At 35.0% G+C, this 20407-nt stretch overlaps 3 protein-coding genes across 3 annotated transcripts; 1 reads left to right on the top strand and 2 right to left on the bottom strand.

The window, feature by feature from the left end:
- The first annotated feature begins 1533 nt into the window (after positions 1-1533).
- Positions 1534-3178, top strand: LOC110793040 (DNA polymerase II subunit B3-1). Its single transcript, XM_021997867.2, has one exon. It carries the CDS (start codon positions 1611-1613, stop codon positions 2058-2060), a length of 450 nt encoding a protein of 149 aa, XP_021853559.1. The 5' UTR covers positions 1534-1610; the 3' UTR covers positions 2061-3178.
- On the bottom strand, positions 3061-8499 carry LOC110794397 (65-kDa microtubule-associated protein 8). Its single transcript, XM_021999370.2, has 11 exons — positions 7653-8499; positions 7337-7540; positions 6604-6861; positions 6131-6343; positions 5858-6013; positions 5605-5764; positions 5352-5503; positions 5134-5221; positions 4330-4403; positions 4096-4170; positions 3061-3617 (listed from the first exon to the last, which is right to left on the bottom strand). Exons 1-11 carry the CDS (start codon positions 7734-7736, stop codon positions 3267-3269), a joined length of 1815 nt encoding a protein of 604 aa, XP_021855062.1. The 5' UTR covers positions 7737-8499; the 3' UTR covers positions 3061-3266.
- A 5287-nt stretch (positions 8500-13786) lies between these two features.
- Positions 13787-20147, bottom strand: LOC110794389 (uncharacterized). Its single transcript, XM_021999361.2, has 4 exons — positions 19907-20147; positions 18872-19025; positions 15510-15745; positions 13787-14343 (listed from the first exon to the last, which is right to left on the bottom strand). Exons 2-4 carry the CDS (start codon positions 19020-19022, stop codon positions 13963-13965), a joined length of 768 nt encoding a protein of 255 aa, XP_021855053.1. The 5' UTR covers positions 19023-19025; positions 19907-20147; the 3' UTR covers positions 13787-13962.
- Between the last annotated feature and the right edge of the window lie 260 nt (positions 20148-20407).

The raw sequence follows: 20407 nt of genomic DNA, 5'->3' as shown, positions 1-20407 counted from the left end.
AAACTAAACTATACTCCATTTTTTTCATTTACATTTTCATTTAGGTTCATTTATAATTACGTTTTTTTAGCAGGCCAGTTCATGTAAGTTTACCTAGAGCAATAAAAAAAGAGTATTACATATAACAAAAGAATACTCTATTTTAAATTTAATTTAGTTTACTAAGATGTTTAACTAAGTTTTATATTGAATCACCCTTACATGAATAAGATATACAAATAAATTATGCACAAATATTTATCTCATGTTATATGTAAGTATTTAATATCAAACTATTGTAATTATTTTTATTTAACTCAAATTTTATCAAGATTAGTTCTCAAATTACATATAATCACCGGGGCATCGCCCGGGGCAATAACTAATCTATATCTATATATTAAAAGGCGTCTCTACTAACGTATGCTTGTCACGTATACTCTCTTTATAATCACTAGAATATGCCACACTTCATCGGCTTCGCAAGCAATATATATCACATACAACATACATCAAAATTTACCCCAATAAGATTCGAACATGGGATCTATCAAATGAAAAGTTAATGTCTTACCATCTTAACCAACCATTAGATATGATCTTTATTGCATTTAAATACATATAACTTAAAACATCTAAGCGTATAATATACACCAAACATTTTACATAATGCATACCACATATATGATATTCAAAGTAGTAATCCGGTGCATCGCCCGGGTACCAAACACTAGTTAATGATTATAACTATGAAAGTAAAACCCAATGTAACAAGAATTAGAGGTAAATACTTATCAAAAAAAAATTACTTATCAAAAAGAATTAGAGGTAAATAAATCCACCAATATCATTTATTGACAAACTTTATCCTACGATTCAAGTTCACACAACAACTGTATGTGTATGCTATTGCAATCTAATACATAGATGCAAATGCACAACGCATCACACATCAGTTTTGACGATTATCACTCTAAATTTCAACCTTTGAAATTACGGAGTAGTAACTCTATATCTCACTCACAAGCCGTTGATTAAAAGTTATGGTTTATCTTAATGTTTTAATCTTGGATGACATATATGAAGGGATTCTGTTTGAACAATACTTCGTATGATTTTTCTTCTCAAGTGGCATTACAATGGAAATTCACTAAATACATTTTCAAAATATGGTTTACACACCCGGGTCACAATGCTCACTGTGCACCCTATTTTACAAAGAACATATAGTTCAAATACAAAGAACAGATTATTCATACCCAAAGAACATATAGCCAATGAACATATAGTTCAAATTCATAGAACATATAGTTTAAATATTTCACTAGTACATGTACATTGAAATCGTTCTCAATGTTCATTAGATTTTCAAATAAATGTTCAACAGGGTGCACAATGAGATTGTGCACCCGGGTGTATAATCCAAATTGCGATACATTTTAACTTTTTTTTTTTCTTCCGATTTTCCTTGACAAAATTCGAAAACATCCAAAATGAATTAATTCATAGGGCTATATCCGTCTTTTTTGCACTAATCCTAAACCTCAAACTCCCGCCATTTCATCACCCTCACTCTCTCATCCCTCCTAAATTCTCAAACCCTACTACTCTCTTTCTCTATCCTCACAAAAATGGCGGAAGAAGAAGAAAACACCTCAATTGACACCCCTCAACTCTCGCTTCCAGTAGGCAGAGTGAAGAAAATCGTGAAATTCGACAAAGACATCACCAGAATATCCTCCGAAGCTCTCTTTCTCGTCTCCGGCGCAACCGAGTTATTCCTCCAATTACTCGCCGAGAAATCGGCGGAGATCGCCGCCGATAAGAAGCGCAAAATTATCAAGCTCGAACACATCAGGACCGCCGTTAAGCGGCACCAGCCAACTAGCGATTTCTTGCTCGACTCACTTCCGTTGCCGCCGTCTTCTCATCCGACGGATCACCCCGTTGCTGATCATACGGTTAAAGAGAGGTCTGTCCTTCCGCCTAATACTCGTCGTATTGATAGCATCTTCCGTAAGCCTCCACCGCAAAATGATGATTTGAGAACTGAAGCTCCTGTTGACGAAGATGAGACCTAGGGTTTTGAGGTTTATGTAATTTGATAGTACTAGATTGAAGAAATGCTGTTGCTTTTGTGTTTGTAGATGGTTGAGACTTTCAATTGAATGATAATATAGTTAATTGAGTGAATTACTAAAACATCTTCTTGCTAATCCAATATTTGTTTGTGAATAACATGTCAATGATTAGGTAGTTTTTTTTATCAAAGGTTTATCGGAATCAACCTCTCAGGAATCGCAATGGTAATTGTAAGTTCTCGAACTTATGAATTCAATTATTTTGGCTAAGTGGAGTGGTAGATTATCAGAGAGGCACTGTGATATTGGTGGTGTTTTGTGCATTGATAGAATCCTAATTTAGATCATGCCAATAAGTTATTTTGGCTTTTTGGGTCTTGTGTCAAAGTGATGAGAATTGCAGCAGCAGTCTTTTGTTACATACTTGACTTGCATGTAAGAATCTTCAGTATGTCAATTTCACTGGTTATTACTGAATTTATCTAAGATGAGAATTGAGAAATGAGGTAAACTAACTTTGTAATGCGTATTGGTGTCATCATATTGGCGCAGGGACATGGCATTAACCTATGTGAATATGGTGTGATGTTGTAGTGTAAATGTTTGCGAGTAGGATCAGTGTGCTCCTGTATATAAGCACTTGTTTATTGGCATTAAGCTGTGCGCTTTTTCCTGTTTTATTTTTAAAGAGCGATAAGAGAACTTATTGGAGCAAAGCATTCATATATGCATACATTGGGTCTTTGCTACTTGGAATTTACAGAGAGTTTCCTGGTTTGACACATAAATATATATTCAAATTGAAGGGGTAAGATTTTGTTAATTTTCAGAGATTTTTGTTAATTGTTGGCATTATTTGGTTTGTCCAAGTGTTATGTTGCATCCATGAACCCGATTACTTCAGTGTGGTGAAGAACCTTAGTAAAATAGCAAGTCGGCAGCATATATGTAATGAACTAATTGTACATTTCTACTGGTTGGTTGATAAGACTATAAGAGAATAAGAGAAAGCTCTATATTACACACACTGGTCTATTGAAACACTGCATACGTTTCCTCCTGATGAATGCAGGGCACTTTACAAAAGTATTTGGGAAGAATTGGGGGGGGGGGGGGGGGGTAATCAGAATATCTGATGTTATTTTTGCACAAAACTCTCAGATCTACGCTATATTACACACTATTATGTTCTTCCTGTGAGTGCTTTCAGATTTCAGGAGATAAGGGCCCAGAAAAGGTGGACACAACTGAAGCTGTTTCATCTCTTAGATGAGTAGCATATTCGGATTGAGCATACATTGGATGTCTTAATGGTTTTGTTCCTTCCTGCATGAACGATGTCCCTAGACTCCGCGGGTTGAAGCTGTTCGTTCCTGCTTGTTGTGCGCCCAATGATAATCTCCTGTTTGAAGGACTTCCATTCAAGTTCCTGTTTGTAGGGGACGCATTGCTGAAACTACCATTTAAGTTCCTGTTTGGGATACGTCGAGCGCTGGTGCCTGGTCTGGGGCTCAATGAGAGATTATTGTGTCCAGCCGCTACTTTTTTCTTTTCTAACTGAAAAATTCAAAGAAGGACCCACATCAATATCCAGGTGAGTAGTAAATGTTGCTATTATCTATTTTCTATATCTTCCTACTTCTGGCACTATTTAGTCTTTGTTTCTGATAGAATCACGAGCTATGTTGCTCAGACTCGAGTACTAGTGTCGGACACGGGTACGTGTCCAAGTGTCCGACATGGCTAAACTGTGGAAATTTCCCTTGATTTTAGATCAAAATGAAGTGTTGGAGTGTCCACACTCAATGTCCAAGTATCGAGGATCCGACACGGTTACTTGAGGTAAAATAAAGAGTCCGAGTAACATTGATCACGAGTCATGTGTGCTATCTCTTCCCCTTCTCTCTTTGTGCGTGCACATGTATGTGGTTATTTAAGGAGTTGAAATATAAAGTGAAATATTATATGTCATCTGTTTCAACTTTCAACCATGACCAACATTTTTAAAAAAAGTTTCACGTTCATTGAAACTTACCCTTTGTCTTTGCTTCTCATCTTCCTTATCCTGCCGCAATGCAATGTATTCTTCCAACATAGCTAGAAGAGGTGCCTAAAACCACAACACAAAAGCCGAAACATGCTTGAAGTCAATAACTGAATACAGCTTACTTTGATTGTGTAACTTTGCTTCCTAGTCTCTTCGATACTAACTTGAAATACTTCCAAATAAAAAGATGAAAGAAAACTCAATCCCAAGTAAAGTTCTTACCTCATCGTATAAAAATACTTTATGTCTTTCTTCTTCCCATTCTCTAGTCCATGAGATCAACATATCTATTAGAGCTGCAAGCAAGTTCGTGTGAGAAACACGTGATCTGACTGGCAGTGTTTCGAAGCTTAAGAAAACTCTTCTAATACTATTAGAGCATGCTTGGTATAGAGTTTTTAAGTGATGGAAATAAAATCAAGGATTTTTTGTCATTTAACACCTTAAAAAAATTAGTTTTTGTAATTAAACACCTTACTTATTTTTTATTATATTTAAACACCTTAAAAATCTAAAAATTTATAAATCAACACCGCTTAACGATTTCCATAAGAAAAAAACGTTGATTTTTAATCATGCTAAGGATAACCATTACCACCATTTGTTATCTCTCCCAACCCTATGGTAACAACATTGTTACCCTTCTCAATCCCCAATTTGTTACAAGTGATTTCTTTCCTAAGGTATATCAAACAACTAATATTGGTAATAGCTAACACCACCCTTTCCCCTTCTTATTTATTTCCTTTCCATTTCCTTTCCTAAGTGGTAATACCAAACATGCCTTTATACTATACTATAGCAACTTTTTTTTGAAGCTTAACAAAAGTTCTTAATTAATGTAAATGGATTGAACTACTCTAGTAATGACACGTAAACATTATTGTGAATCAGCTTTGTTGATTACTTGTGATTGAATCTTTCCTGACAGTTTTGATGCAATATACTCCATACAGCATTGTTACAGTATGTTTTAGGGGATATCCTATGGTTAAAGAAATCATACAAATTGATATTCAACGTTACCTGGGATCTTGGTGACTGTAACTCGGGCTCTTTCTGCACGTTTTAGGTTCCTGTGAGCACCTCTGCTGACGGAATATCGGTTTTCATCCTGAAGGCACAATAGCATTAGTATAAACAGTTAAATCTAGGGTTAGGTGTTCATACTTAATACATCCATTGGACTTGCTGGATTGTATTAATGACTATAGGACTTGCTGGATTATATTAATGATAGTTACCCTGTTATATTCTTCTAACCACCGTTCTTCATCACGTGCCAAAATCCACTTATCCACTCTCTCCATTATAGCTTTCCTGCTGGAAGCTTCTTCTTTTGCTTTAGCAATCTGTTCATCCATGCTATTGAGGAGGTGGACAAGGTCCATTGTCCCTTTTTTCCACATTTATTAATTGTAGTTCAGTACACTAGAAAATCTTAGAAGTAGCAAGTTTGTGCTTTATTAGGATGGAAATTCGCAAGTCATCTCTTACCTGAGTCTACAAGTTGCGTAATGTTTTCCATTTCAGATGGAGAAGGAATTTCCATATGTGATCTACTGCATATTTCTTGAAGCTCAAACTGTTTTCTGAGGAACAGCTCTTTCATCTTGCTTGCTTTTAGTTCATCTAGTCTCTTTACTTCAGTCTCAGCCTTGATACAGTAAGAGGCATTAGTCTACCACATGAGCTACAGGAGATGCTTTTTTTTCCCCTTGAAGAAAGATCAATTTAATCATCAACTAACCTGTTGGATTATGCCAGGGGTCAGGCTTCCAGGTTTAGTTATTTTTTCAGATGGGACTACCAATAAGTTAACAACATGGAAAAACTGCTGGCGCTCTTTTTCTGGTGTATCAATAAGCTTCCACATGTCTAACAATGCTTTTCCTAAATGATGAAGCTGCAATGACAAAGTTGCTGCATTTAGTATTATTATCCCCAAATACGAACTGATAGTATATAAGCCAAGGAAAAACCAGATAAATTAGCATGGTTTATTTTGCAGGAGTAAGCTGACCTTCTCAATGCGCTTCTTCTTTTCTTCTTCTAGAGACTTCACAGTGTCCTCAAGTTTAGCCAAAATGTTGTCACTTATATTCTTGGCTATACCACACAACTCGTTTAAGCTTGGATGAATCTTTGTAATAGTCATCGAGGAATCCACTCCCAGTAATGCAGCCAGATCGTGTATTTGGCCTGTATACCTTTCCACCTTTTGGAGTCTGTTGCTCTTTAAATTGAATGATAAAGAAATTCAGCACTGAGGTTTTAGTTCATCACGGGTTTATTAATTGTATGCTACTGTCACTAACCCTATATGATAGGCCACATTTCTGATTTAAGCCGTCATAGACTTATAACGGTACCATCAAGGCATCAACTAAGAAGTTTTCGAAAGATTAGACTTACCCTTAACGACCTCAAATCAAATGTGGCCTATTATTTAGGTACAGAGGGAGTATTTTTTCTTTTAGATCGTAATTGTAATACCTTCTCGTTTTGGAGTTTTTTAAGCTCTGCTTGGTATTCCTCAAGTTTCTTCAGTGAGAGATCATTCTCATTAACTTTCAAAGCTGACGTAGAGTCATCATATTCTGAAAGACCTGCTATCTCTGCTTTTATTTTCTGTATTTGCCCGTGAACTGCTTGGAACTGGTTCATTCTCTCTCTTTTCCTTAGCCTCATATCCCTTAAGGATGGGGTGATTGAATCTATCTGTTGTCTCAGTGTCCCTGCCCTGTTCTCTGGCTGTTGTGAAAGGAATCCAGTATTAGAATCTTGCTAACAAACGATTACTACTTCGTATTTTCTTTGATAAATCTTGTTAGCTAAGTACATCAGAAGATTTGTATGGTGGCAGGATGTGTCCAATCACACCAGAAGACTATTAATTTAGGCTAAACAAAATTAATTAAGGTATACCATTTCTCAAGGTGCTTGATTTTACTAAATTTCACTTATGAGTCAAGTTTTGAGCATATTCTAAACAATTCAGCTATCACTCTATCAGTAGTAGTGTAGTACTAGTGTCCATGGAAGATTTTATTTTTTCTGTGAGTAAAGAATATTTCACACACTATTATTCACTATTACTTCTAGTTTACTGCATATCCTGCCTAGATAACAGTTTCTTATCATTGCATAAATCTAATATCAGTTCATCCTATTCATTCATTTCAGTTTATATTAAGGAGCTTCAATAGGATGTTCAAGAATGAATTACCCTCTCAGGGAGAGACCTTTCACCAAGTGACAGAAGAAGCTGAGTAAACTCAGACTCAGATTCAGCCAGTTCCTGATGCAGACGTGATCTCGCCATGTTAGCATAATCAACCTTCTTCCTGTAGACTCCCAGACACTCCTGTTCAATGTCAAGTAAGACCTTCTCCCTTTCGAGTTCATCTTCTCCAACTTCATCCCATATCATCTGCTCCAATATATACAATTATACATAACATATTACATACTATATAGTTACTTGTCTAAGGAAGTAAAAGGTTAAAAAACATAAAGTAAATATAACAGCAAAAGAAACATGCCTGCAATTCTTGAAGCAGATACCCACATGAATTCTCGAGTAACCCTGAACTTCGAACTGGTATCGGAGTCTGAATCGACCCCATCGAGTTTTTATTTTTTACCCTTTAAGGTGAATGGGGCTAAGCTTAGCTCAGTCCAGGAAGTTTTTTTTTTTTTTTTTGGGTTTTGTTTAGGCACTGAAATTAGAGGGCCAAAAAAGGTGGAAATAATGCTTCTCTGAAAAAGATGGTGTGATTCTCTGATGGGAAGGGTTTGAGATTTTTGCTTAAAAGAAAAGACTGAACAGAAGTAGGTGTGGTGTAGCTAAAGCTTTGTGCTTAAGGTTAGTTCATACTTGTATGTTCTTTTCTTCCTCTTCTTCCTTTCCCTTTCTCTCTCCTATATTTTTTTCTCCCCCCTTTTTTTTAATGGGATGTTGGGTGATCTTCCAGGTCTCTTTCAACTAAAATTTAATTTTTATACACACATTGAAATTTGGTATATTTAAAAGTTCAGTGTCTCTTTCCCCCAACAGCTTCTTCCTTTTCCCCAAATTGAGTATTATTATATGTATGGTTATTGTGCTGGTTGCTATGCTTTTTTCTGCTGGTTGGATTACTCACTTAAGCAATGAGCAACAACAACAACAAATAAAGAGGCATCTACTTGAGCTACAAGCTTGACACCGTTGTCAGTTTTGGCATTAACCTGCCCTTGCTAGTGTTGCTACCACGACTTTGTACGAATCTTAAGTCGAACTCATTACATAGTCCCCTCGTGAGGAGAGTATCCTGATGTCACCTCTTATGCTTACTCGTTTAGGATCTGTTTGGTTGGGTGTGAAATATTTTCCGTGTAAAACGATTTTTATGGAAAATAATTTACAATGGAAAACACAATTCCAAAATTAGTTTTCCGTTGATTAGTTTTATGAAAGAAAAAAAATGAAAGGGAAAGTAATTAAGTAGTGAGAAGAGTGTACAAGAGATATAAGGACAAAAGGAAGGAAAATAATTTTCCCTTCGTTTTGAAGGGAAAATGGGTTTCCATCATTGGAAGAACCATTTTACTCCTAGGGTAATGACTTTACACTCCTTCACAAACTAACCAATGTAAAATTGAAAATAGAGGAAAATTGTTTTCCCAAAAAATATTTTACGCCCTACCAAGTACCAAATAGAGCCTTATAGTATTAAAAAAGGGTACCTTTCTAGTACTTTTTCTGGGTGCAATCCAGAGATGAAGAATATGGGAGCAGATTATACCAGAAGAAGTCGGTAAATAATGATTAGTAGTTTTTTGGTTGATTATGATGATTAAGGGAAGGTCTTAATTGGTAGTGGCATTATTTAAGGGTTAATATTAGATTAGTCTGGATAAGGATCCTGCGTGGAGGGTGGGTCGGGTGGGTTCCATATACTATTACACTGTATGCTTATTATTAATTTAGGTAAAAGCATATGATTTGAATTTTCTTAATTGGGTGGGTCATATGATAATTGTGTTTTATTGTTGAGGTATATTTATATTTTTTTTTCTATATTTTCCTGTCTTTTCATTTTTTTTCTTCTTCAAAAAAAGACACAGTTGAAGAATTTTTAATTGTTGGCTGGTTGCCACTTGCCAGTTTCCGATTTTCACTTTTTTGTTTTACAATAAAACTAAAATTATGTTTTAGGTTGAAATAATAATAATAAAAAAACTAAAATTGATCATTTTGTCATCATTCACTGAATTATTACGACGATTTGTTTTTTTTCCACTATGCCTTGCATTGCATCCTTGATTATTACAACGATATAAGAGTGATACATTTCTAAATAGGACGTAGTAGTAAAATGAAAATATTAAAATCGGAAAATTGAGACTAAAAATACAAACGCCTTAAACTACTTGACAAAGATTTTGTTGGCAATTTTTAACTAGAGGATTGTCATTTGTCAACCATGCAAAACATTTTTAATGTAAATTTGGAGGTATATAGAGATGTACAAAAGATTATGGAAAGATATCTTGCCGTCTTGCGTAGAAATATCGTGCTTCCTTCTTTGTTTTTATAGTTTTAGAGTGTAGTGGTTAAATGGTCAATCTCTCTTTTACCCTCTTGTTCATTTGGACATCATTAGTAAATACTCTCATACACACTAATGAGGCCTGAGCATGTTAAGATCGAAAGTCTATGTGCGTTCTCAGGTTTGAATCTCACTTTCCAATTTGTAATTTGTATTACTCATACTCTGTACGAGTTACTGGCCGAAAATTAGAAGCGTTTACCGGCTATTAATTATACAAAAAACATTAAAAAGTTTAGCAAAATACGCAAAAGGTTACTATCAAATAACTTTTCACGCTATTAATTTTTCACAAATTAGCAACCACCATCATTATCATATGTTGCAAAGTCGCTTCCAACCAGGTACAACCTTTTATTTCGACAAACACACTAATCTAAAAGTCATATTCCGTTTAGGTAATTGTTATCTTTGTTCTAATACATTTCACGTATACAAAAGGTCTTGCGCGCACAAGGTGCACAATAAATTTATTGTACACCAAGATAACTTTAACTATTTTTTTTGTAACTTTAACTTAGTTTTGATTAACTTTTATATTAGTAAAAAAAATTGATAGATAAATATTTTAAAGGGTTAAATTATTAATTTTATACATTATTAGTGATTTTGAAGAAATAAGTTTTACTAAAATGAAAAAATTTATCACTTAAAATAGATAACTTTTACATATATAGGTTTAACTTTTAAGCATTTTGAGTTAACTTTTACTCCGGTGTACAATATTTATTGTACACCCATTATAAATAAGAATTTGTGTCACGTATATTGTTTTTTCGCAAACTAGCAACCATAATCATTATCATCTGTTGCAAAGTCGCTTCAAATCCGGTACAACCTTTAATTTTGATGACATACACACTAATTGTACAGTCATACTCCGTTTAGGTACTCCAATTGTTATTGTTAATCTATAACATTTCATGTATATTGTTTGCCGATCATTATCTCCGTTGCAAAGTCACTTCAAACCCGCTAGAACCTTTTGTTTCGACAAACTCACTAATCGTATAATCACACTCCGTTTAGGTACTCCAGTTATCATCGTTACTCTTAACCCATACAATAAATCCAAACAATCAACTTTACCTATAAAAAAAACTTTGGTTATTCGATTTGAATTGCTAATTAAAGTGGCTGGGGTTATGATAACATATCCTTTTCGCAACCCCCACGGCTCCCACCAAACACTTAAATGCAGCATTAGTGTAATTAGTGGCTACGATGATTAATACATTATGATAAGCTCATTCTACCTATATATAGTAGGAAATTAGGAATAAGTAATCAATAATGTGATCTTAGTCAGCTTTTTAGCACGGGGTTATTATTGTCATTTAATTAGCAAATCATTTCAGGGCTTAAGGCTGTGTTTGGTACAATGATTAAACAAACTACTTCCAATTCGTTCTTTGTCTTCCAAGGTTTACAGGTTAACAATGAACAATGCCCCAACTTCTGATCTATATCCTACAAGGAAATCACGGCCTACGCCCAATGGTGACTTTGTCACGATTTCTCGTTGGTGGTGCAAGTAAGGTTCCCTAAACAAAACACAAGGACTGCCTACTACATTTTCGGCTTTCACCACTTTGTATTTCGGTTGTTTTGTAATGGTATCTGAAGACCTTAGTGGTGTGGTTAGTTTAAGTTGTGTTTGTTAAACTTTGTTTTATTTATGCAAATTAAGTTTAAGTGCGACCGGTTTTTTTTTTTTTTATGTATTAAAATCAATTCGTTTATAAAATAGTTATTCAACATCTACAATAATAATTGAATTTAACGAATATATATAATAATAAATTGAATAAAAAAAAAGGGATTAATGTGAACTTAGTCAGCTTTTTTAAAACAGGGGTTATTATTGTCATTTAATTAGCATATCATTAAGGCTGTGTTTGGTACAATGATTAATCAATTCCCAATTGTTAAGAGTGTCAACCATCTTTTATTTGGCAGTATCTATCTATGCTTTTAGCAAAGGAATAATGATGCCGTTACATTTTGCTGTTTATCATGGGATCCTAATTAAAGTACAAAGTACTAAGACAACTAACACGTCGGTCAAAAATTAGTAATATTGTACGGAGTACATTTGTAACTACGTTTGTAACCATGAACCCATGAGGTTTTGAGCTAGTGATTAAAATTGGCGGTCTGTATATTATTGGTTTCAGATTTGAATCTATTCTCTTCCATTTGTAATTTATATCGCCCATGTGATTCAATGGCACCAATTTTAATTAGCAAATAGTGTTGTTACTCCCATCGTTTCAAAATTAAAGGTTTCCGTTTTCTTTTCTTTAAATTGTCAAGAAAGTAAGGGTGCATTCTATTCACATGGAGTAATTACTTAATTTTTAAAACTATGTTAACTGAACTTATTAAACCTGTCAAAAACTCCATTTACCCTAAAGTTGTACTTGGATAGCCCTTATTTTTCTTATACTTATCAGAGTTTAACTAAACTTATCTTAACCTATTTTTCTTGAAATAAGTGAAAACAAGGAGAACACAACATGGCCTAAGTAAAAGAAGTGAATAAAGTGAACTATTGTAGTGTTTATTTAATTGACATAAAAAATTTGAGCATAAACATGATTTCAAAAGATAAATGATGTATCTTAGCCTCTTGGACCTCTAACCTCTATATGGAAATGGTTTATACAAGACTTGGACGGTTGGACCTCTAACCTCATATACTAGAGACTTGATCACCGAGTTTAGCTATGTCATATTTTCTGACCCTTCTGGTAGAGTTAAGACTAAAGATCTGTGTATGATAAGTTCCTGACCGGCTGACCCTACTAGTAAAGTTAAGATTAAAGGCATCAGGCATGTGTATGATGAGTTTCAGGTTTGATTAGCACGTCCTCATTTATAATTTGTATTGTCCTTGTGGCTCATTCGCGCAAAAAAAAAAAAAAAAAAAAGTAAAAGAAGTGCCAAACTGCCAATAGGGAGTGAACAATAAGTGTTGCTTTAATCTTGTTTTGAGGCAGATTCTGTGAAATTCAAAAGGATGGAGATAATCTTGATTACTAAAACCTGGGAAAAGGAGTTAAGATCCACATTTACAGGCAAAATTTCGTTGCTTACATTTCTTTCCAGAACACTATACATTAGTATTAAGGTTCACATGGAATTCATCACCAAGGATTATAAAATTCTTTTTCATCCACTAAGCGACAATTATTTTGGAAAGGAGGGAGTAACATAAGCATCATCAATATACAATTCCTAATTTGAATATTTCAAATTTAGTTTATATAGCACTACTCAAATGCACTTATGTATCCTTCAAATTCCATACGGATGAAGCCGAAATTCGTTTAGTGTTTCTTCTTTGACTTATGTATTCTCGAAAAATCTAGAGATCGGTGTGCCTAAGAGTTTTACTTTTTGATTAGTTTTGCTCATTTAACGAGTAAAACATATCAAATGACGAAAAAACTCATAAGTACACTTATCTCTAGACGCATTCGAGAATAATATCAATTCACAATATGGTTTATTCTGCACAATAATCATGCACAAATTTCATATGTGGAATTGTATTCTTAATGGGATCTGAACAAGGTAAACGAGTACTTATTATAGGAGACACCAAAAAAAAAAAAAAAAAAAAAAAACTCCATACACATTCCTTTTTGTATAACTAAAATACAATTCGCTACAGTAACAGTTAACCGCTAGTTGTCAAAAAGGGCCTTACTCTGTGAAAACTTTATGGAACAGATGAAGTACCACCTCAACATTAGGTAATATATACTCAATGAAAAAAAAAGGACAAGTAAGACACCTCTTGTTTTATGGACTTCATTACAAAGTACACAGAAGATCAACGTCTGTAAGAGTGTAGGGTACAACCGTACAACGTTTGTTTTCTGTGTTTTGCACAACTTTCCAACAATTGCAACTTTTACAAGTATTTTCCAGATTTGTTCTGCTACTGCATTTGGAAATGACCAGCTCACCTACTCCACTGGAGTCCTTTGTAGGGTGCTCTATGCACTTATGCTTTTGTGATTCACAAGACAAATGTATGCCCTATTTTACGAGGTGGTCGTAACAAAGACACGTAAAAAACACGTAAAAAATGCATCATCAATTATAACCCTAAAATCTTCGATTAGTATCCTAGTACGTACATTGACCATAAAAGATACGGATTTTTCCTACGCTACAAATGGACGTTTAATTTTAACAGTACTGTAATAATTTTACAAACAAGGATAAAGAAAAAGCTATCAGTTAATCAGTAATAGCGTGAACCTGTATTGTAAACTCGACCTCCAGGGGTTGGAACCCTACTAGTATCAGTTCCTTGCATTCTCCCACGTCCAAATGATTCCTGACGCTGTCTGTATGAATCAAATTCACCTCCCCCGCTACCAAATTGTCGATGAGGTTCACCGGGGATTAAATCTGGAGCTCCATATCCATGACGACCCTGATTCATATCACTAGTAGGCCCACTAGGTCCACTGTTATTTCGGTACGGGCTCATACCAGAAAGTTGGTGTTTCCGTAAGCGGGCCTGGGACTCTCTCCGGAGAAGGTCTTCTCTCCGAATAGCATGCCTAGCTCGAAGTGCAGATAACTTTTCCTGATATTGGTTATTGATCTCGATGATTTTCTGAAACATACATACACTTATTTCAGCAGTCCATAGGTGTAAGACAACAGCAAAAGTAAAATAACAAGCAAAATTTTGCCAGGAAATCCTATGTACTTTTTGACATTTAACACTAATTGCATACCCTCATTGAATGAAGGGAAATATACTGCAAGTCTAATTTGAAAATTAAGGAGTGAAGGAAAGCAGACAACGTCACCAAAGTGAATTCACTGTAATAACATTTTAGTTGATGTTAGAAACTCTGAAAATGAATACGCTGTTTCTGAAGTATATATGGCGCAAATGTACGCAAACTACCAAAGGTGCGGGTGTACAGAACTTTCTTAGGGGTATGCTACAAATTCCTTTATCCAAGATGAGTTTCTTTGCCACCTACTAAAGAAATCAGTAAAATACTGGCATCCATGCAGAAGAATGCTACTACATTATGAAATTAGCTCTAGAGGCTACTGCTAACTCAAAAGTGGGTAATTAGTTCTCATAAAGCAGGCTGCAAGTAGAATAAGACAACTATCATTGTCCAGAGTCAGGCGAACAGATTTTTACAGCTGAAAATTCTGCAATAAACACCCACTTGGAGAGAGAAGCAACATGTAGACCGAAGTATGAAATCTGAGAAAATATCTTGATATGTTGTGAACTGTAGCCATTTACTAATTCCTCAGGCAATGACCTAAAACCTCAGCAGCAAAAATACTTAAACATGACCAAGATTTCACATTATGATAAGCTGTGTAGGCTCAATTTTCTCTTATGTGTTCTGATAAAATGGTTTAATTCTTGGATATAAACACAATTAAAAAGGACGTCTATTTGTACATTAAAAAAACACTTGCACGTTCATGATGGTCTCGAACTCTCCATGACAACCAACATAGGTTGACAACACACAGTTTACTTTCTCCTCCAAAACATACCTCCAAAACATATATGGGGTAATAGAGAATGACAACAAATTAGCAACCAGTTAAACAGATTGACCAATGTATTTCAGCATTTAGCATTGCAGCAGAGCTCTATAACTCGAGCAAGTCCGACATTTTTTGTAAAATTCTAGGCTTGATTCAACCAACAATTCAAAGGGTTTCATGAACATCATTGCTATGTATCATTCATATTCAATATTCATTCACCTGCTAGCAAAATAGCAACAATTAACTCACCTCTTTGTGTCTAGCATTTTCTGCATCCTCTGCATCATCCTGTTCCTTCATAAATTTCATAATATCATTATGGAACTTATGGTCAAGCCTCTCCAATGTCTGTGGTGCTTGATTGTCTTCATATCCAACTTCCATATCTTGCTCCTGGGGATGGACTCTTTGCTCTTGGTTTGAGCCCATTTTGGTGTCTGGCATCTGATTAGAATAGTATGATCTGCCAGCATTTCCCCCTTGTCCTGGAATTGAAAAGGAAAATAGAGATTCAGATATAGAAACTAAACGAATTCAGCTGGCTGAATCACAAAGGCAAGTCATCATAATAAGGATGAACTTCAGAAATACAACTAGCTAGGTTAATGAAAGAGATATTAGAACAGGGAAGGAAGGTAATGGGGAGAAGAAAAGGGAGGAAAGCTAAAGGGAGGAGGAAAAAGAAACATAGGCGGTGAAGGGATTCTACTTGGCCAACCAAACAATCGATATCTGTTGATTCGGGTATCAATTTCTAGGAATATATCACTTATTACAAAACCATGTACTTGATATCTCACTCGGTACCCAATATATAAAGGCTGACCAAACAGGACTGAAATTATGCGAAGTAGAAAAATGCAGCTCTGTATGTTCAGAAATTTGAAATTTCTACTCACGCAATAAGTCTCTCCAACTCCCAAATTTACCTAGCACAAAAGTAAAGTATTCTGATGCTTGAATTTCATTACTTTGTAACACTTAACAACAGTGTCAGGCAACTAACAACAAAATGGTTGATGCACTCATAAAAATTGGTAATCATATATTGTTTTCCTCCTAATCACTTGGAATGCACCATATGCAATGTTAGTAACAAAGCGGTGCAACAGGATTAGTCAACAAAGAGCCTGCATAACAATAAATTCAATGCGCTATCGCCAAATACCCAAAAATTATATTTCCTATGTTTATTTTTTAGATGCAACACTTCTATTTCACGTTTGCCAATGCATAACTTCAACCATTACATTGAGACGAATCTAACACGATCTCACATGACTGTTTTTTCTTAAGTATGATTCACCAAAGATAGTTGGGATAGTGTAAAATGCAAAATGTTGCAACTAAAAGTAAAAGAAGGGAGTATCAGATACAGTATAGTGTATACTCCGTAGGTATTAGCAGCTTTGTGCAATTGTTTTGTTTTTCAGTTTCTCAAATTTTGGCTAATGCTTTTATAAGCACTGAAGCAGTGGCAGGCTTACAGCTTCTTTATCTCTAATCAGCTTGAAGGAATATCTGAAGTTAATTTGCTTTCTGATACTTTTAACCAGTTTCAAGTATATATTTCCAGATGCCTAACACCTCAGCATGAGGCCCATGAGCTCAGTGGATTACTTCCCTCCCCTCCCCCCTAAAAAGTTAAAAACAGAAGGCCAAAAGATTGGCTTGAACAGGCCCTTTTGCCTGATTTCATAAACCAATACACAGTAATAACTACAAAGAGATAGATGTACAGAACACAAAGGTCAACCAATACATCTAAAATTGTAACCCACAACTGGATATGTAATTCATATAGAACAAGTTAGACAGTGGGAGGCCCCGGAGTGAGGGACAAACATACATGGGCATTAGTTACAACTCTTACAAGCAAAATGGGCAAGAATAAAGGAGGGATGTAAGACATTGAAGGAAGATAATTCAAATCAGATTGTGTTCAGAACTTCAGAGCATTGTGCTCTAAAAGATTATAAATAAGCAAACACAACATTATCATGTTTAGAGTATCAAACTTTCTGTTTGGAGCTAGGCCTACATATAGCAGGAACACAATTTGGTATGAGGAATCATATATATTATATAGTAAGAAAATATACACAATATTGCTATATAAAAGAGTGTGCACCCCAAATAGGCTAAATCACGAAGTAATTAAGGCTTGTCAGAGGCAGCAGCAAGGTCTCTTGACTGAAGCTTCGAGCCTTTGGAGCTTAAGTTACGGGCAAGATTTTTGAGATCTTTGTCGCACTAGCCTTTGGAAAGGTCTTTCAACTAGAATTTCAACTTAGGTCCTCTGTCAAAAACAAACAAGACGGACCAAATGGACCCAGAAAACCCTAGGAAGCTACTTAAAGAGTCAGGGACGCTTTTCTTCACTTTCTATTGAAACTTTACACAGGTGTAAAGATAATCTAGAATACATGTCTTATAACGTATTTCCGAGAAAGTTAATCTATGTTGAGTACAAATTACAGATCGTCTGAGTAATCATTCATAAAACCTAATGTCATCCATGATTCCACTCATTTTAAGAACGGACAAATATTCATATCTTCTACACCCAAAAAGATTTCCTATATAAAATCCATACCCGTCTCACATGTGTGAGATGTTCAAAATTGGCCGAACAGAGGGCAATTTTGTGAGATGTATAATCCATACTGGTCAGTGGTCTCACATGTGAGTCGTAGTTTTCAAAATTTTGCAAGATGGTCTACATTCTAAGCCCCTTCACACTGAACAATATTCAAAGACTCACAGTTCACCCAATGGGCAACTCGTGCTCAAGCTTGGTTAGAACTTAGAACTAGAACAAATCCACTATTTAACAAATACCATAATCTTTGTGCTTGATATACAAATGGATACAAATCTGACAAAGGGTTAGTTTGATGATGTATTTTCCGCTGGATCTATCTTTAAATCAAAGAACGGGTCATCCACCATAGTCCTCCAAACATTTTCTTTCTTTTCACCCGTTGTTCAAATCAGGATGAAAGTTCATTCATTCAAAAGGAACCATTTCTATTTTCTATTTCAGCAAACTATAAGCAAGACAGTACCATAACACAATTAAGACAATGCTTATTTCAACAAAATAATCTTGTGAACAAATCTCAGGTAACATAAATGCTAAACAAGCTGATCATGATTCATGAGCAATTTTTTTTTTTGCAATACACAATTGGGCTACATGACACCCCATTTTAGTCCCTTGAGATTTACAAGCCCGCTCTTCGAGATTTGCATACATGCTTTAGACTTCCAAAACTATTAAAAGGGAGAGATAAACATCTCATCATCAATTAAAAAACATGTAATCCGTTATCTAACTTCAAAATCATGTATACTAATTCTGGTAATCTAGGTTTATTAGAGATGGAAAGCGGTCCATCATTAACTTTTTAAAGATCCAAATAATTGTTAGTAACAAGTCTTATGCAAGCAAAGGAAAGCTTTAGCTTGATACATATACTGATGTAAAGAAAATTCACAAGTCATACGCCCCTAACACAACTCAGAAGTCAGAACAGGAAACCAGAAAGATTGAAGTCTCAGACATGAAAACAGAAACAAGCATCAAACTACTTGTAAACAGAACTTACCATCACTGTAGAGTTGAGGTGACATTTGCTGGGCGTCTCTTTCCCATTGCCACTGACCTTCTGCTTTTTTTGAAGTATATTGACGCTCTTCTTCGGTTGGAAACGAATCAGGTCTCTTGGAATAATTATTCACCATTAAATTTTGCTGCATCCTCTGAGGAGACAAGTTGTGCATTCGAGATAAGAATCGAGGGAAAATACAGTAAATGGGAGTACAATAGAAAACTGTAACGATAACACATAACATTCTTTTATGTGACCCAAAAGTGTGAAAAGAAGGAAAAAAGTTTTGTTATTTCATCTTCTTAAACATTAATTATTAAGATTGTATTGCTTTATCCATTGCCTTTGGTTTTATCGATTAGGTGCTTCATGCCATCATTTCAGCATTTCCTAATTGAGTTGATGGTATTCTCATTTTCTTTGTTAATTAACATTTACAAAGCAAATAAACACACACACACATAAACAAGAATACACTCTTTACAAAACAAACAGTCACACACACACACAGTCCTTTTAAAACCAACATACGAATCATAGGGCACCGCACGACTGGCCAAGCTTTTGACCAGAAGCTCAATTAGTCAATAGTTCATAACTCCAACAGTCCAATGCCACAACAACTACACGATCTCAATAACAAATCCACAGCTTTTACAAGAATCATTCCACAGGAGTACAATAAAATTACCAAATTACCATGAAATTGGGCAGCATCAACAATTCAAATCAACAACAAACTAACATTTCAGCTAATCAATTCACGAATTCGTAAAATTAGCTTTAAATTCATCCAACAATCTCAACCAACTAACAATTTTAGATAACTGATTGCAACAAAAGCTCCAGCCAAAATTCAAATTCCAAACCCAACTCAACAAGTTAACAAATTAAGCAAGTAATTAACAAACTTATTCATCCAATCCTTAAAAGGCCAATATAACAAACCAATAATTGTTAACAAATTTCAAAAAATTACGAGTAAATCGAGGAAAAACTACAAAGTAAAAGAAATTGCAAGAGAGATCATACCTAACAGATTAAAATGGCCGCTTTAATCGTGATTCCGAAGCTGAATTCGGCGACGGCAGCCTCTGAATTCAGTGTTTGCTCGGAAAATGCTGCAATTTGCAGTTACCTCCGATTACAAAAGGTTTATCATTTATGAGACCCAATTCTTTCCCTTTCGTGTATATTTTTTTACAGTTGTTTTTAAAGAAACTATTCTACTTACGCCGTGTTCGGCGTTATCGGGTGCATAAAATAATTTGTTCACGGAACACTCTGGGCTCTCGGATGCATAAAATAATTGAAAATAATTTATCTAAAATTGATCTAGATATTTTGATTGAGGTGTCATTTCATGAAGTATGTTGAACGTCTTGAACTTCAAAATGTCTTGCGCGCACAAGGTGTACAATAAATTTATTGTACACCAAGATAACTTTTACCCATTTTTTTTTTGTAACTTTAACCTAGTTTTGATTAACTTTTATATTAATAAAAAAAGTTGATAGAAATAGTTAAATGATT

The sequence above is a fragment of the Spinacia oleracea genome, chromosome 1 (assembly GCF_020520425.1).
Source record: "Spinacia oleracea cultivar Varoflay chromosome 1, BTI_SOV_V1, whole genome shotgun sequence".
NCBI lineage: Eukaryota > Viridiplantae > Streptophyta > Magnoliopsida > Caryophyllales > Amaranthaceae > Spinacia > Spinacia oleracea.
This window is presented reverse-complemented; position numbering and strand designations above follow the sequence as displayed.

Bases quoted from the DNA above. Each gene is read 5' to 3' on its own strand.
- LOC110793040 (XM_021997867.2), top strand. From the start codon at position 1,611: ATGGCGGAAGAAGAAGAAAACACCTCAATTGACACCCCTCAACTCTCG.
- LOC110794389 (XM_021999361.2), bottom strand. From the start codon at position 19,022: ATGCAGCAAAATTTAATGGTGAATAATTATTCCAAGAGACCTGATTCG. The intron at 15,746-18,871 runs GTAAGTTCTGTT...TTTCAATTCCAG, and splicing joins ACCTCAACTCTACAGTGATG to GACAAGGGGGAAATGCTGGC. The intron at 14,344-15,509 runs GTGAGTTAATTG...TGTATGTTTCAG, and splicing joins AAAATGCTAGACACAAAGAG to AAAATCATCGAGATCAATAA.
- LOC110794397 (XM_021999370.2), bottom strand. From the start codon at position 7,736: ATGGGGTCGATTCAGACTCCGATACCAGTTCGAAGTTCAGGGTTACTC. The intron at 6,014-6,130 runs GTCAGCTTACTC...TTGTCATTGCAG, and splicing joins AGAAGAAGCGCATTGAGAAG to CTTCATCATTTAGGAAAAGC. The intron at 5,765-5,857 runs GTTAGTTGATGA...TACTGTATCAAG, and splicing joins CCCCTGGCATAATCCAACAG to GCTGAGACTGAAGTAAAGAG.